We start from the raw sequence: 17,274 nt of genomic DNA, 5'->3' as shown, positions 1-17,274 counted from the left end.
AAATAATTTATATTTTCCATATTCTTCAGAACATGCTACCTCTTGCCAATCCTCAGAAATGAATGTCTGTTGGTGTGTGGGAAGAGACAGACAGAGACAGGAAGGGAAGGAGGAGGAAGGGAGGGAAAGAGAGACAGAGAGAGAAAAACAGACAGACAGAAAGAAACAGAGTCACAGAGGCAGAGACAAAGACAAAGAGACAGAGACAGACAGAGACAGAGGGAGACAGAGACAGAGAGAGACAGAGACAGAAACAAAGAGAGAAAGAAAGAGAGAGAATGTAAGCAAAAATATCTTGTCTTCAGATAACCACTGTATTCTATGGGAAATGTGGATTCTGTTGAAAGTTAGCTCATTCTCTCCTCTGGTACAGAAAGGAGGAGTCAAGAAAGAAGGAAAAAAAAAAGATACTTGTTCTTTGAATCTGGGAAATGCATTCCCTGACTTTTTGTGGTAGATATTTTTTAAAAGTGGTCTTTTCCCTTGATGGATTCATAAGTTAAAAATAAAAAGAATTTTAGACACTTCTAGGTATATGATATTTCAGTTTTCTTAAAGAAACAAACTGATCTTGATCGATTTCTCATACCCTAAAATAGATACATTTATTCTTTGCTTACCTCATTGTAGTCCTATTCTACTCTACTTTACCAATGGTTTTCATGCCTTTACTCTTCCTGAAGAGGTTAGTTATTGCTTTGGGTCTAATAATAGGCACTCCATGTCTCAAAGCTTACTGGAGAATCAATTCCCTAGATTTTCTAGCAGAAACAGGTTTTGCTTCAATTATCTGGAAAGCCACTTTATGTTGTTTTAGCTAAGAAAGCTATAGGAATTCTCCTACATTTTTGTTCATAAGGAAGCTGTATCTGAAAAGCAATATATATTTTATGATACAATTACATAGTGTTCTCTTATGCTATGTTGAGATACCACAACATTATTGATATAGGAAACCTAGAAAAGAGAGACAAACATAATTTCCATTTAATTCCTTGAGTTATCCTGTTCTCCTCACCACAAGCCACTTAGGTCAGATGCATTTCATAGCATTAGTCACATAAGTCTTATCTTTCAATGACATTGTTATTAATATGATTGCTTTCATGGTTTTCATTAAATGTTTTTATGGGAAATACATAATGTTTGGAAAAGATTGAATGCAAATGAAAAAAATCTACCATTATAATTTTAATTAGGCTATAACAACCAGAGAATTGTGTTTCTATAGTTTCGACAAATTATCTTTTATTTATATATAACAATATGCACATATAGGAATAAGTTCTGTTAGAACAGAAACCCTACTTATTTTTGCATCTCTTAAAATGACCTATTTCTCTACACACAGGGGAAAAGGAATTAAATAAGTAATTTGATGAAATCTTTCTATCAGTACAGGTTAGAACATTCTATACAATTTAAAGTTTTAGAAATTTACCTAAAACTTTTAGAGACTAAATTATTTGTCCAGGGTAATATAGTCAGTGTCTATCATCAGCAGGCCTTGAATTAACATCTTCTTGGCTTTGAAGCTGGTTCTTACTCTACTACCTCAAACTGTCTCTCCTACTTTAGGTGCAGTCTCTATTTAATAAATTTTTGTTAAATCAATGAGTGACTGAATGAACGAAATTCAAAAGCAAACTTGAAAATTGAAACAATGAGTTTAATAGGAAAAGATTTTTTTAGAATGATATATTTCAAAGTTGGAATAAACTGGGTTGTTTAAGCAACTTATTTTTATCTCCATTTCATTGTATAGACTATTTCTTTTAATTAGAAAATCAATGAACAAATATTTCTTAAAAAGCATTTCATTTTTCCAAATACATGTATAGATAGTTTTCAACATTCATTTTAGTAAACTTTGTATTCCAAATTTTTCTCCCTCTCTCTCCTACCTCCCCCATTCCCAAAACAGCAAGCAATCTAATACAAATTAAATATATGCAATTCTTATAAACATATGTCCATATTTGTCATGTTTTATGAGGAAAATCATATCAAAAGGGGGGAAAAACTATGAGAAAGAAAAAAACAAACAAGCAACAACAAAAGGTGAAAATACTATGCTTCAATCCAATTCTTTACTTTCTGGATACAGATGGCATTTTCTATCCCAAAGCTATTGGAATTGCAAAGACTGCATTATTATCCCCACTTTCTTAGTCAATATTTGTTGTTTTTTCTGTTATATTCATCAATCTGAGACTCCCTGTAGTTCTCAAAACGATAAAGAAATCAATGTATACTAATAATATACATCTAAGAAAAATTAACTCACAGTCCTAGACTAGGGATTAGTAATCTAAGACCTAAGGACCAAATCCTATGTCTTCAAAATTTTGGCTAAAAGCTAAGAATAGTTTTTACATTTTTAGACACAAATTTTTATGTAAAACTCATTCTTAGTTTGCAGCCCTTACATAAAGAGACTACAGGCCTAATTTGCTAACTCTTGCTTTAGACCAAAAGATCCTAAGTTCATCAGCACCCTAGGAAGCCATAGCTTATTATTCAGTTTCCCTAGTGCTACAGGAGAACTAAATTATCATAAATTGAATCTTACTGATTGATGACATTGAGTTTATCAAATTTCTCTGGTTAAGTTATTTAATTTTCTCCCTCTTAACAATATAATAACTACTGACCAAAAAAATTAAAGTATTTTAATGTATTTGATTAAGCTACTTTAATGCACTGGTGCATAAAAGCAGGGTAATTAGTTAGCTGCATTCATTTCAAAAACATTTTCAGGATTGGTTTATCTTAGCCAGTGGTGTACTTATGTTACATCTAGTTTTATTTATTGAAACACATTATTCCACAACCTCTCCAGATCCAATGAACATTTTCTTGCCTCATCCAATCTTTTCTATTCAACCAATGTTGTTGAATACCTATGTCCTCCTGCTAGCATTATGGAAGATTACAAAAATGAATGACAGGCAAGATTTGTACCTGAATGAACTAGTTGTGTGGTTTTGAAGTGGTTTTATCTTATTCATATAAGTATAAAGGAAGATTTTAAATCATAATAAAACATTTTGAAATATTTGATTTAAAATATGTTATTCCATTTACCTAAATTTTTAATCAATGTTGCACTTCTCTCAAGTGCTACCTTATAAGTGATGGAATTTACCATGTTTCCTTTGGATGTTTATTTCCAATTTAATCATTTTTGCAACTTACATTTTCACTTCTTTCAAAGCAGATTATATGACAAAGTGAATAAAGTTGTGTTCTCAGATTTAGAAAGATCTCAAATTAAGTCATGTATCTGATAAATACTGTGTGACCCTGACAAGTCACTTCTTAGTGTCCTAGGCATTTAGCTAAGATTCTAATAGATACATTCATAAGGGGAGTTTCACATCTAGGAATTCATTCTATTAATGAAATTGCAAATATAATTCCTATTCCTATTGTTTCTCATTGAATTTCTTACCATTGATCATCAGACAATATCTCATATATTCAGCTGGAGTCTTATTAAATGAATGCCTAAATTCAATCTTGCAAGTAGTGTGAGGAAAAAAAGGAAAAAAAAATAAAGATTTTTCTTCATTTATTCATTATTCCTATTCTCCCAAGCCCACAGGCACCCACTTTTTCACACATACACAAGCTCACACTCATAGGATCACATCTACCTTCACAACAAACCCCTAAAATGTATTTGCAACAAATATGAAATTATGCACTAGAAATAGAAATTGGTCTAGTGGAAAATGGTCAAACAAATATACTTTGTAATATATGTGGTTCTTTTGGTCTTACAATTGGTTGTCTATCTTTTCTTTACATAGAAAAATTACATAGAAAAAATTTACATAGGAAAAATAGCTGAATATATGCAGAGTAGTGAACTGAAAAGAGTTAGAAAAGGTTGGGAACTTTTAAAAGTGATTCTTCCCGTAGCTGTCTTTGTCCTTCTTTTAGAATGATCAAGGCAGATTTTTTATTATTTTAAATTAAATTCTAACCATTGGTCATCCAATAATGTCCCATGGCTTCAGCTTGTTTGGGGGACTTCATTTCATGTAGGAGAAAAATGGACATTTTTATTCAATTCAACATAAAGAACCTTCAGTTAATGTTAATTGTCATGGAAAGGAAACCCTTGGTTTATAATTTAAGATATGTCAATGTTCGTTCATTATTACAAGTCAAGATAGGAAGACCTACCATTTGACAGAAAAGGAGATTCTGTTAAGAGTAAACAGGTCTTTTAATATTTAAGCCATTGCTGACAATTCCTTATAATGCATGCAACACCAAGTTGGGCTACAGTTAAAATTGGTTAACACAAGCCCTTAGAAAAAATCTGTTGTGGTTTAGGTGAGGGAACAAAGACTTTCTAAATTTTTGTTTGTCTTGTAGGCTTTCCACAAGATGGATGCTATTAGTCTTCTGGCTGGCCTAATCTAAAATCTATGGACTCTTTTGAGAAAGGCAAAGCCTAGGTAGAAGTCCTCAAACTACCGTCTCCTGGCCAGATGCGGCAGCTGAAAATGATTATCCCTCTCACCCAGGGCTATGAAGTTTCTTTATTTAAAGGCCCACAAAACAAAATTTTTGTTTTTACTATAGTCCCACCCTCCAACAGTCTAAGGGACAGTGAACTGGCCTCCTATTTTAAAAGTTTGAGGATCCCGGGGGGGGGGGGTTGTGTGTGACCCCTTAAATTTTCCCCAAAGCGGAAGCTTATTGTAAAATGGCAGTAGAGACCATCAAGACAGAAATAGAACAATTAGTGCCATCAAAAACCATACAATATATTAGAGGGCAGGGGGTAAAACATATATACCAATGGGTAAAATACAAAGTTCATATAAAATTATTTCATTGGTGGCATTAACTTTTAGATGAAAAAATTCATTCAACCAATGTAAGTTGGAACTATCTGAAATAATCTTAGAAAGGCAGCTAGTCATTTATAGTTATAGTTAACTATTTATAGTTATACACATAATTTTTCATTTTTACTTAATTTTAATCTTTATTGAAAGTTTATTTATTATTGTTGTGTTTGTTTTTCTCTTGTATGGGATATAGGACATGAAAGATATTAATTAGAACTTAAAAATCAAACTGGAACAAAACAGAAATTTTATAAATGTTAAAATAATAACATTGTTTTATAGCCTCTTGTTACACAGAAGTAGTGTGAATAGAACTTTGTTTTGTAATTGAATAGAATTTGACTTTGTAACTCAGTTCAGTCATTTACAAGCTGTGATAATATGGTCAACTCATTTAAAATCTCTGAACCTCAGTTTTCTCATCTAAAAATGGAAATAATGTCTATAGTAATAATATTAGTAACTGACATTTATTTAGTATTATAGTGTACAAAGCACTTCATATGGAACATCTCATTTTATCCACCCAATAACCCTATGAGCTAGGTACACCAATCCCAATTTTAGAAAATAGGAAATTAAGACTTACTGAGGTTAAATGATGTGCCCATTGTAATATAGACCAGGTTTTCCTTACTCCAAAGACAACACTCTTTCACAGGGTTATTGTAAAGATCAAATGAGATGATAAAGTACCTTACAATCTTTGCAGTTACCATTACTGTCAGCTGAAATATTTGCAAGATATATTCACATTCTGTAGATGACATAATAATAGAGAACCATCAATTTTCTGTGTAGATATATAGTTGTATGGATGTAGGTAAGTGTAAAAATATAGAATAATTTAAATCTCAATCATTTCTCTTATCTTTTGTAAACTGGTGTTACCAGTAAATTATTTGGTAACCAATATCTAATCTTCTGGGATAATAATCAATGGCAGATATGCTCAAAATGTACCAATGGGGGATGTAATTACATAAGCATTACTCATAGCAAAGGTTCATGCATTCTGTGTGGAAGGTGGTTGGACAACAAGTCCGTTTCAACCACTAATGGAAAAGTGCCTATCATGAGACACTGATTAAAGCAGTTCAAATCTTCTTCCAGTCTTGGTACTCTCAGAAAGAATGAGAACACGTCAGTGTAACTTCATTTTTTCCCTTACTCCAAAGACAGTAGAGAATTTTACTCACCCTGTGTGGCACATGAAAAGTAGGTTCCTCCAAACCGTGCTACTAGAAATGTGCTGTCACTTTGTTGAATAATAATGACAATTTACTTGCACTCAAAGAAATGTCAGATGGGAGCCAGCAATGAACTAGAGCTGTTGGTGGTAGGAAGATGATTGCCATTTCACCTGCCCCATGAGGTGTGACCCTGGTATTCAGTAAGTCCTGGCAGGTTCAGAAAAGACATTTTGACTACTATAGCAACCGTACCTTTAGTGACACTTTAACAAGCACAGTTGAAAAAAAATGTCAAACTTCTCATATGATGGTAATTCAGCTTCCTTAGAAATACTCTATTTTATATCAGTTTTATACAAAGAGAGAGAGAAGGGGGGAGGGAGGGAAGGAAGGGAGAGAGGAGAGGGAGAAAGAAAGGAAAGGGGAGGAGGAGAGGTAAAAGGAGGGAGAGATGGAGGAGGTGGTGAGAGAAAATATAACCTTTTCTTGCAACTAATGGTTGAATTTGTCATGTTCTCTCTGAGGTGGCCAGTCTGGTCTTGTTCAAGTTTTTATTTTTTCTTTGCCATGGGTTTTCTGACACTCTTTCTCACTTAACAGGTCGCCATGGAGATGGAGGTTATTGGCCAGTGGACACAAATTTGATAGATAGAAGCACACTTAATGGTAAGTATGCAAATGAGATTCCATTGGATTAGTTTAAATAATTAATTGGCTAATCCTGAAGTCTTTTAAAAATTCATCCTAGACTTTAAATGCCAAGAACTCTGGACTTAAGTGCCTTGTAGGAATTCTGGAAATGTGAAAGAATGAGCCAATTTGGAGGCTATTCTACAAGAATTAACAAAAGCTAGGCTAACAAAAAAAATTTGCACTGAAGGCTAACCAGTTTGGCACGAGAATCTACCCCCCCAATTCCATTGACAGGGACACTTTATAATGGGTGTCAAATGAATAAATGAAACTCAATTGTGATCAATTATTTGATAAAAATTCATAATCATTGAGTAGCAGTTGGACACATTGGAGAAAGGAAATATATGAAGAACTTTTGAAGTTTTTTTCAACATTGGGTTTCATAAATTAAAATAAATATGGATGTTTAGCCAGTAGTTAGAATACCTTGGAAGAATATTTTTATCTCAAAGATAAGTCTTTATAATTAGCAGGTTATATTTAATTTTCCCTCTTGTGTTATACTCTTTTCTTAAAATACCTCAGAAATTTGACATAATCATTTATATAATCCTCAAGCTATTGGACCAAAAATATTGCATTAGGTAACGTGTCTTGTTCTTATCAATCACTCAATCAACAAGCATTTCAGAAGCACCAGTTAGTATATATGTTAGGTACTATGCTAAATATATATACATGTATTTATATGTATATACATATACATGCAAATAAATGTATATACATACAAATATATATGTGCATATAGATATATACATACAAATGTATATATGTGTGTATAAGAAATACTATAGCATTTTTGTGTGCCCTTCATCTCTTACCTTTGTCTTTCTTGACTTTGTCCTAACGAAAGTCTCAGTAGTCCTGAAAGTGACCTTTCCCAGAAGTCTTCTGCTCATGTTAGGATATATGGGAAAGAGCCCACAGAATTTGGAGTCAGGCAAAAATTAGACTTGAATCTCATATCTAATATTCTAATTGTATAATCATAGACAGATCACTAAACATCTTTGAACTACAACTTTCCCATCTTTAAAATGGGACAAAAATACCTATAGTACCTAGCTCACAGAGTTAGTATTTTTTTTTAATAAAAGCATTATATAACTTTTTTTTAATAAAGCATTATATAACTGATTGCCTCTATTGTTTGTGGTCATCATTTCTTTATCCACCAGATGACCATTGAATAATAAAGAATAAGATTCTGCAGGTCAGCTCTCCTTTCCACGGGGTCAGCATTTCAACCCTGGTAATATATAAAACAGTTGTCAAAGAAAATAACAGTAATCATCTGAAAGAATCATTATTTATCTGCTGTCTTCTTTAGACTAATAGATACATCTTATAGTGACTCAGGCTGGAGATAAAGGCTTGATTATTTTCATTTAGAGTGGCAAATTTATATAATTGTTGTTTCTGTGAAAATTTTGACATGAATGACTATTTTCTAAGGAAAAATTTCTGGACTTAATGCCTTAGAGAGTATTAAGTTTCATTAAACTCTAACATTTCCCTTTTTTGCACTTTTACACCCATAGGGAAGAATATAGTTAATTCCCAATATCTTTTGGAAAAGAATCAGCATACAATAGTTCTAGACACATAATCTCAGACACTATGACTTAAGAAGTATATTGGGGAGGAAGTAATTTTAGATCATGGATAGGCTTTCTAACATGGTGGAAAAAATAGACAAACCAAAAGTTAGATTTGAGTTCTTGTTCCACCATAATTGCTCATATAATAATAATAATAATAATAATAATAGCAACTAGTATTTCTATGGTCCTTTAAGGTTTGCAAAGCACTTTATATTATCTAAACCTTAAAACAACCCTGTCAGATAGATGCTATTATTATCTCCATTTTATAAATAAGATGGAAGTTAGTTGGCTTGCCTAGGATCATATAACTAGAAAATATCTGCAGTCTGTTTTAAGCTCATTGTTCCTTCACTTTAGAATCAGCACTTTATCTACTGTAGAATCTCACTGCCAGAAAAATATATGACCAACAATAATTAAAGTCACAATCTCTTTGCATTCCAATTTCTTTATCTATAAAATTGGGAGAATAATACCTATACTACCTAGCTCTCTGTAATAAGGTAAAAATCAAATAAGATCACTCATGTGAAGATGAATTGCCTATGGTCATGCATTGCTCAAACAGAAGCTATTAACATTTGTTAGATGAAATTTTGGTGCACATATTTTTTTAATATTCTTAATTTTCAAAGAGACATGTGTGTGTATCCTCCAAATTTCCATGTATGTAAATCTATATATATACAGTGTATTTAACCTTGTCTGACAGTGTATTTAGTGTTCCAAACTCCTAATCCACCACCCTGGCCAAGAAGGAACCAAGGTAAATTTTAACATCTCTTCTCCTAGGCCAAAGCTTATAAATTTCATCATTTTTTTTCAAATCAAATTTTAATTCCTCCTGATTTAATATAATTGACACTAAGAAACAGACTCATCTTTCTATGTTTTCCAAACATAGAGAAACCCAAACCAGGGGAATGAGGATTAGTAAGCTTGTCTTTGTACTATCCAATTTTATGCTTGATACAGCATGTTTATCTATTAACTGTTTTCCTAAAAAATGGCATTTACCATCCACGTTCATAGAAAGGTAAAAAAAAAAAAAAAGAAAGAGAAGAAAGGAAATGAAATGGAAAGAAAGAAAGAAAAGAGAAAGAAAGAAAGAAAGAAAGGGAGGGAGGGAGGGATGGAAGAAAGAAAGAAAGAAAGAAAGAAAGAGAGGGAGGGATGGAAGAAGCGAGGGAGAGTGAGAGAAAGAGAGGGGGGAGAAGGAAGGAGGGAGGAAAGGAGGGAAGGAGGGAAGGGAAGGGAAGGGAAGGGAAAGAAAAGGAGAAGGGGAAGAGGCAAAGGAAAAAAGGGGAAAGGGGGAAAAGGGAAAAAGAGAAAAAAGGGAAAAGAGAAAAAGGGAAAAGGGGAAAGGAAAGGAAAAAAGAGAAAAGAAGGAAAAAAAGGTAGCTCCTAGGAACATCTTGTTAATGGAATCCAGGGTCCAAATGTATAAAATGTTTGCTCAAGGAGCCTGTGATGATTCATGAAAATATTTGAAGGATGAATCTGTGCTCTCATCAGTGTTGATGTCTCCCGCCATGATGCAGATCCCATCTCATCCATTTCTGCCCATCCTGTGTCTGTCTTTAATTTTTGCCATGGGAAGTTTATTCAATGCATTGCAGACCATCCTTGATTTTTCTTGAAGCCTTGAATAAATATAAATCGTATAAGTGTTGATCAGTCGATAATTTTTGCCATCCCCCACTCTATCCCCAACATCATTAGAAAATTTACCATTGGTTTTACTCTCCCCTTTCCCAAACCTTGACCTCCTTGCTATGCACAAGTTGATGAATTCAAAGCCACTATGAATATTAAGTCCAACATACTTGCAGATGGGTTATTTTTATAAAGTCACTCTGGGTAAAAGAAAGAACTTTAGATCTAGAATCAGAGGCCACAGGTCAAAATTTACTTCTATTAGAAAGTTATTGATTTAAAATCTCTGGGCCTCAGTTTCCTTATCTATAAAATGAAAATATTTAATCAAATTAAGGTTCCTTCCAAATTTGATCCAAAGAATGGATCCTAAAAGGAATGGAAGGATTGTGATTTGGAAGAGTTCAAAAGTCACGACAGAAATATTTTTCATCTCAAGATAGTTCAAAGATTATAGATTCAAAAGATCTTATATTTATTATCTAGAAAGGACTTCAGAAATCCTCTTATCAGACATCCTTCTTTTATTGATGGAAACTCTGAAGTTCTGCTTAACTGACTTGCCTAAGGTCATAGGGGTAGTAAGCACCAAGAAAAAAATTGAACCTAGTCTCAAACTATAAAACAAGACTCTTTTCACCATACTGTGCTGCTTCTCAAAGGGGAGCAAATGGAAGTTTCGAGTACTCTTACACCTTTCAAATGCTTTGGAATCAACTGACATTAACATTACTGCCAAGATATCTATAATGCTTTTAGAATCTGTCACCAAGGATATTGCTGTGAACCTTGGTCTAGAGAAGCACATATTAGGGCGATGGGTGGCAGAAGATTAAAGAGGATACCAGGATAGAAATTGGAAAAAAAACTAATTTCTTACTGGCTCCTAACTGAACAGTTATTACGTGTACTTTAGATTTAACAAATGTAAGCCAAGCAGACAGGAAATTATATTCTATTCAAAAGAAATCCCTAAGGGATGTTCTTTCTTTAAAAAAAAAAAATAAAGTTAAAAAAATCTACATTGACAGATGAAGCTGACCCTGCTAAAATTTTAAAGTGGCCTTTCAAGTTTCTGGTTGAAAAGCAACTGTAGCCCTAATTGACATTAATAGGCAAGCTAATCAAATGTTTTCTCTAGACCTCAGATCATGAGAATGATGGTAATTGAAGGAACTCATATATAATGGATCTTTTTTTAATCTTTCAAAGAGAAAGTTTCCCATGAAACATTTCATCATTTTATTTCAATTTGTTTAATCCTCCTGGTGAGAAATACAATAGTAATTAAGCTTGACCTGATATACAATATCAGCACACAAGAGAAAGCTGTGAAGATGAAGCAGATTGATAGCGTTTGAGGATTGTGAGCTGGATTTTACAAAAAGCTCTTTACTTCCTCCCTCCCATCATCTAATGGAGTTTCAGGGTGTTCTCATTTAGAATGAGTGACTGAACAAAGTACCTGAAGTACAAGGGTAAACCTTTACAAGGAATAGCAAATTATTATATGCTCTTTGGTTGATTAAAGCAGATTGATAGGACAGAAACTGAGAAGGAAGAGGGCAGAAATAACTCTTTTTCTATTGTACTATCCCAGTAGATAAATGATAGGATTTATACAATTTAGCGTTAGCTCAAGCTATTACAAGCAAATCAGTAATGCTGTTTGAAAACCCTTGCCCTTTAATTATAAGTCATCTATATTTTGTGCTTTGGGAAGGGGGCTCATTTTCCAATTAGGTGTAACAGTGAGATCCTAGAAAATGTCCTAATGCATTTGCCCCGTTCTTCAAGTAGGGTCTAGAGAAGAATGAGACATTTAAATATGAGTGAGAATGTGTGTGTGTGTGTGTGTGTGTGTGTGTGTGTGTGTGTGTAACTCAGCATGGAAAGAAATAGTTATCACATTGCCCTTCAGACTTCAAAAAAAAAATTGGAGTTTGTATATTTCTATTTAACCCAAATGGATTCATTTCTAAAAGCTTAGTAGAAAATGGACAAAAAAACCATTGCCTCCTTTAGACTGGGTGTGAAGTTTCTCTTTATGCAGTCTAGCATCACAGAGCTTTTTTTGGCTGCCATATCACATAAGTGACCCATTTTCAGCTTACCCAGGTCTCCTCCAAATGAACTCGTAACTAGTCATCTTTTGCAATATGTTATTTTTCATTCAAATGCAGAATTTTATATTTGTCCTTATTACATATTTCTTATTAAGTTTGACCCATCATTCTACCCTTCCAAACTATTTTTGAATGCTGACTCTATCATTCTAACTTGATGTCATTCACATACTTGATAAGCATGTCACACATGTCTCCAACCAAATCACCTATTAAAAGTTAACCAGAATAGACCCAAGGACAGCTCTCTATGACCCTGACTAGAAATTTCCCTCTGGGTTGACATTAATCTCTTTAAGTCCAGATTTAAAGCCATCTGTGTATTCTGTAATATAATTCACATTCCCCCCCATCTTATCCATGAAGATTGAATGAGACATTTTATAAAATGTTTTACTGAAATCCAAATTTGTTCTGTCTAGGACATGTCCATGATATACCAATCTAGGAATGCTGTCATAGAATCCAAGAAGTAGAAGGGATTTCAGGGGTCTTCCCATTTAGAACTTAATCAGCCTCTACCTGAAGACCCTTAATGATGAGGAACTGTTACCTCCCAAGTCAATCAATTCTCCCTTCTAATCATTCTATAATTTCAAAAGAATTCCTTTACCCTAAGATGAATTCTAACTATGTAACTTCCAATATTTGTTCTTAGTTCTTCCTTATGGATACAGAAAGAACAATCTTCATCCTTCCACTACCACTACTCACCTCCCATGTTACAGCTTTTCAAATATTTGAAGATAATTATCATATCTGCTTTAAGTGCTATCCAGGCTACAGATACCCAGTTCTTTCTGCCATTATATGGAATATTCTTCAGCACTTTCATCATCCCATGAGCCTCTTCTTCCCAGGCTCAACATTTTTTATGTCTTTCCAAAAATATGGTGCCAAGAATTGAACATGCTACTCTATATGTTGATTGAGCAGTGCAAAGTATAGTGGAATTTATTACTTCTCCCTTTCTGAATGTGTAGCCTAGGATAACATTTACTTTTTGTCTCTTATGTCACACCATTGATTCATATTGAGTAAGAATGTCAATTAAAATCTCCCCTATGTCATGTTTGTACATTTGGTTTTTTTGAACCTAAAAGTAGAATTTAACAGATATTTATTTTGAATTTTAGAACAGTTGACTTGACTCAATGTTTTGTCCTATGGAGTTGTTTTTTTTTTTTTTTTTAACTGGATTCTAAAATAATAATAATTGTAATGGGCTGAGGCTTGAGATGATGCACTGAAGTCCCAAGCATGTGAGGCTAAATAGTAATTGGACCATACTCTATTAATATATAAGCTTGGAGAAAGAATGGCCCCCGCCCACTCTTTGTGCAAGTCCTGATGTGTTGTATAGGAAATGACGATTTTGGTGGGTGGAGGCAGGGGAGTGGAAAAGGAAGGGGAGGAGAGACTGCTTGCTTTTGCCATTGCGATGACCTTTCAGCTCAGATCTCTCTGTTAGCTGGCTTCCTGTCGCAGCTGCCCATATTGCTATTGCAATCTTTCTTGCCCATCTTGCTATCGCAATCCTTATTCATCTCTTCACCTCAATAAAGAGTGAAGATTTTTCCCTTAACCTGAATTCCTGACTCTGGCTGATTTTAAATACGCGGTCGTTACAAATAATGAAGATGATAATAATGATAATGACAAATTTAAGTATCCCTTCAAATTCCAAGTAACATAGTATTTTCATAAGCATGCTATCAATGTTTTAGTTCAAGTCATCGATGAAATGTTGAGCTGAATAAAATCAGGAATATATTCTTGACAAGGGATATTCAAGATCAGGGATATATTCTTATTAAGTATTAAGTATCTACGAATTATATACATATATGTCTGAAACATTTCTGCAGATTGACATTGGCTACTTTAGAGAAATGACTTTATTTTGATTACTTTGGAGAAAGCAGTATGGTACAAATGACAATTTTAGACTTGGGGTCAGAAAAACAGTGTTCTAAACTCACTTCTGAAACATTACTTATATAACCCAGAGAAAGTCAGATTATCTAAATCAGTTTCCTAATTTGTTGAATTGGTGTAACATGGGCAAGTCTTGTGAGACTTGAGTGAGATCACATGGATATATAAAGTCTGTTTCAAACTTTAAAGCACATAAACTATTATTATTGTTGTTGTTGTTATTATTATTATTTTTAGGCCCATTTGTTTGACCAGTCTAATCTTCCTAAATATGCTATTATCCAATCCATATTTCCCCATCTTAGCCTCAATTTGATATAATTCAAGGGAAGCAACACTATATACTGATAAATAAATGAAAATATAGACAATAAACCAGGTGGTAAATCAACCCATTATTAATTTATTAATTGTTAAATTAAATTATTAAATATTAATCCATGCTAATCATTCTGCTAAACACTGAGTGTACAAAGCAGCAACAGCACTGCTCTCAAGGAACTTGCATTTTAATGGGAGCAAAACCCTTAAAAAATGAAAGCTGGTGGTTAAAGGCATTATCAAAGACCTCCTGTAGAGTTGGATCATGAATTAAGGATCTCAAAAACCTAGGAAAAACAAAGGCTGGGAATTTCAGATTCTAGCATGATGAATAACAAAGGCACAGAAATGGGAGATAAATGTGTGGGGAGTAGCAAGAGGGCCATTGTGGCTAGATTGTAGACTGCATGGTGAGGAATAAAGGGAAGAAACTTGGAAAATTGAGAAGATAGTAGGTTATGAAGAGTCCTAAATATTGAACAGAGGACTTTATATTTGATTCCAGAGGTGATAGTGAGACTTCTGAACTCATAGAGCAGGAAAATGACAAGGTCAGATGTATGGACTGGGGGAAAAAAATCACTTTGACACAAGTATAAGTTGATTAAAAAAGAAAAAAAGATAAAGTACAGAAACTGAGTACTATAGAAAGATGTTTCAATAGTCCACTTAAGAGGTGATAGACTAGGTAATGGCAGAAGTGGATATATGTGAGAGATGTTGTGAAGGCAGAAAAAACAAGAATGGGCAATAATTTGAATATATCAAATGAAGGATGATACCTGGGTTGCAGGCCTCAGCAACTGGAAAGATAGTGATACTTTGATGAGAAATTATACCTGGAAGGATAATGGTACCCTTGATGGTCATAAGGAAATTGGGAACAAGGAAGGATTTAAAGAAAAAAATAATAATAATTTCTGTTCTGGACACATGGAGTTCAAGGTGCCTACATGACATCTAGTTCAAAATGTGATGTAAGGTCTGGGGAAAAAAAATTAAAGTTGGATTAATAGATCTGGGAATTATCTGTATAAAGATGTTAATTGAAATCATGGGAACTGATGAGATCACTTAATCACAAAAGCATTTATTAATCACCTAGAATGAGACAGGCACAGTGCTAGGTGCTAGGGATATAAAGAAAAAAAGAAACAGACTCTTCCATTATAGGAATTGCATTATATTAAAGAAGGTAAGATTCATAATGCTTTGTACAAGCATACCATGAAACAACTTTACAGAAGTCTAAGTATTATATGTCTATATCATTTCCCAAATGTGCAAGTAAAGTTACCTTGTCAAAATAAAGAAAATTATATTAGTTCTACATGACTCATTCTTGATGAACCATGTTGGATTTTAATGAATACTGCTTTCAGTTGTAAGTATTCATGTGTCATTTGTTTAATGATGGGTTATAGAAATCAAGGTCATGGGTCTATAGTTTATAACATATATCATTTTCCCCTTTTTGAAAATTAAAAAAAAAAACAGTTACCCTTTTCTAACCATAAGATCATGTTAGAAGAAGAAGGGATCTCATGGGTCATTTAGTCCAATTCCTCATCTTACAAATGAGGAAAAAGAGGTTTAGGGAGAATGACTTATCCAAGGACACATATGTAATAAACATCAGTGTTCTTTCTCCCGAACCAAGGTTATTTCTATATCCTATATTCACTGGAACAGGGTATGTTCCAATGGCTCAGCAATCATAGCTGGCATTTTTCTTTTGCTCACTATTTTAGGAAATAGCTCATCTTGACTTGCTGACTCAGCAAGGTCAAGTCTGTACTTCATGTTTATCTCATTGCTTTTTTTGGGTTACCACTTGCTGCTAAACATTTTCATTCTATCACTCTCAGTTCAAAGGCCATTTGCCTTGAAAAATAAAACAGAAGCAAAATAATTTACAAGGTATATCTTGCTTTCTTATTTCTTTCATCTCCCAATAAATCATTATATTTGTACTCAAGGAGTCATGGATTTGTCAAGAAGTTTCCAGGTTTGAGAAGTCAAGAAGACCCAAAACTAAAAATAAAGAGACAAAATTTAAGGAGAGCAGAACTAGGTGTTAGAATTTTAACCCTATAGTAGAAGGTCAGATATTTCTATAGACTTGGCAATATAATTTTCTGGATTCATTTTTTAGGCAACTGGTTTAATAGACATCTCTGTCAGCCTAAAGATAGCATGGTATAGTGATAAGAGAACTGTGAGAAAGCAGGACACCTGACTCCTACCCCTGGTTTTGAGTTGCTAATTGTTAGCAAGGCCATCAGCCTCTTTGTGTATAGGATTTATCAATTTATAAAAATGGGAGGATTACCTCCTTTATTTAATTAGATGTGTTTTGTAAAAATTAAATGTGACAATGTAAATAAAAGTACTTTGAAAGTCTATAAATGACAGTATGGCATCATGAATACAATGTTTTACTGAAATAAGCAAAATTTAATTTCACATCTTGCTTTTGAGTTAAATTCATAGACAACTTTCTGATGATCATATAGAAATGTAACCAATGGCATTAAGAATAACTGAATCTTTTACAATATCACCATTTATGTGTAAATCATTAAAAAGAAAGAAAAAAAGTAACTGAATCTTCATGTCACTTTGAAAAATGGTTTCTTCTTGATTACTTTACCTTTAAAATAATAGTTCAATTATTTTTATGAAATTACAATTCTTTATTAATTTATCAAATTATATAAAAAGGATATATTCAAGAATAAAATATCAAAAGGGATAAATCCTCTAAGTGCTTATGATGTACTTGGCACACTGCTAAAAATTGGGGGTGCCAAAAAGAAATAAAAGAAAGGACAAAAGATAATACTCCTTCCCCTCAACAAATTTC

At 33.4% G+C, this 17,274-nt stretch overlaps 1 protein-coding gene across 1 annotated transcript in view; it reads left to right on the top strand.

The window, feature by feature from the left end:
* DCC (DCC netrin 1 receptor) overlaps positions 1–17,274 on the top strand; it is a 233,288-nt gene that overhangs the window by 139,107 nt on the left and 76,907 nt on the right. Inside the window, exon 9 of the mRNA XM_051973301.1 lies at positions 6,665–6,730. Within this exon, the coding sequence (XP_051829261.1) occupies positions 6,665–6,730 (66 nt within the window). The remainder of the gene's footprint in view (positions 1–6,664; positions 6,731–17,274) is intronic.

Source organism: Antechinus flavipes, chromosome 1 (genome assembly GCF_016432865.1).
Source record: "Antechinus flavipes isolate AdamAnt ecotype Samford, QLD, Australia chromosome 1, AdamAnt_v2, whole genome shotgun sequence".
Classification (NCBI taxonomy): domain Eukaryota; kingdom Metazoa; phylum Chordata; class Mammalia; order Dasyuromorphia; family Dasyuridae; genus Antechinus; species Antechinus flavipes.
The sequence above is the reverse complement of the archived record's forward strand: the minus strand, read 5'-3'. Positions and strand labels throughout refer to the sequence as shown.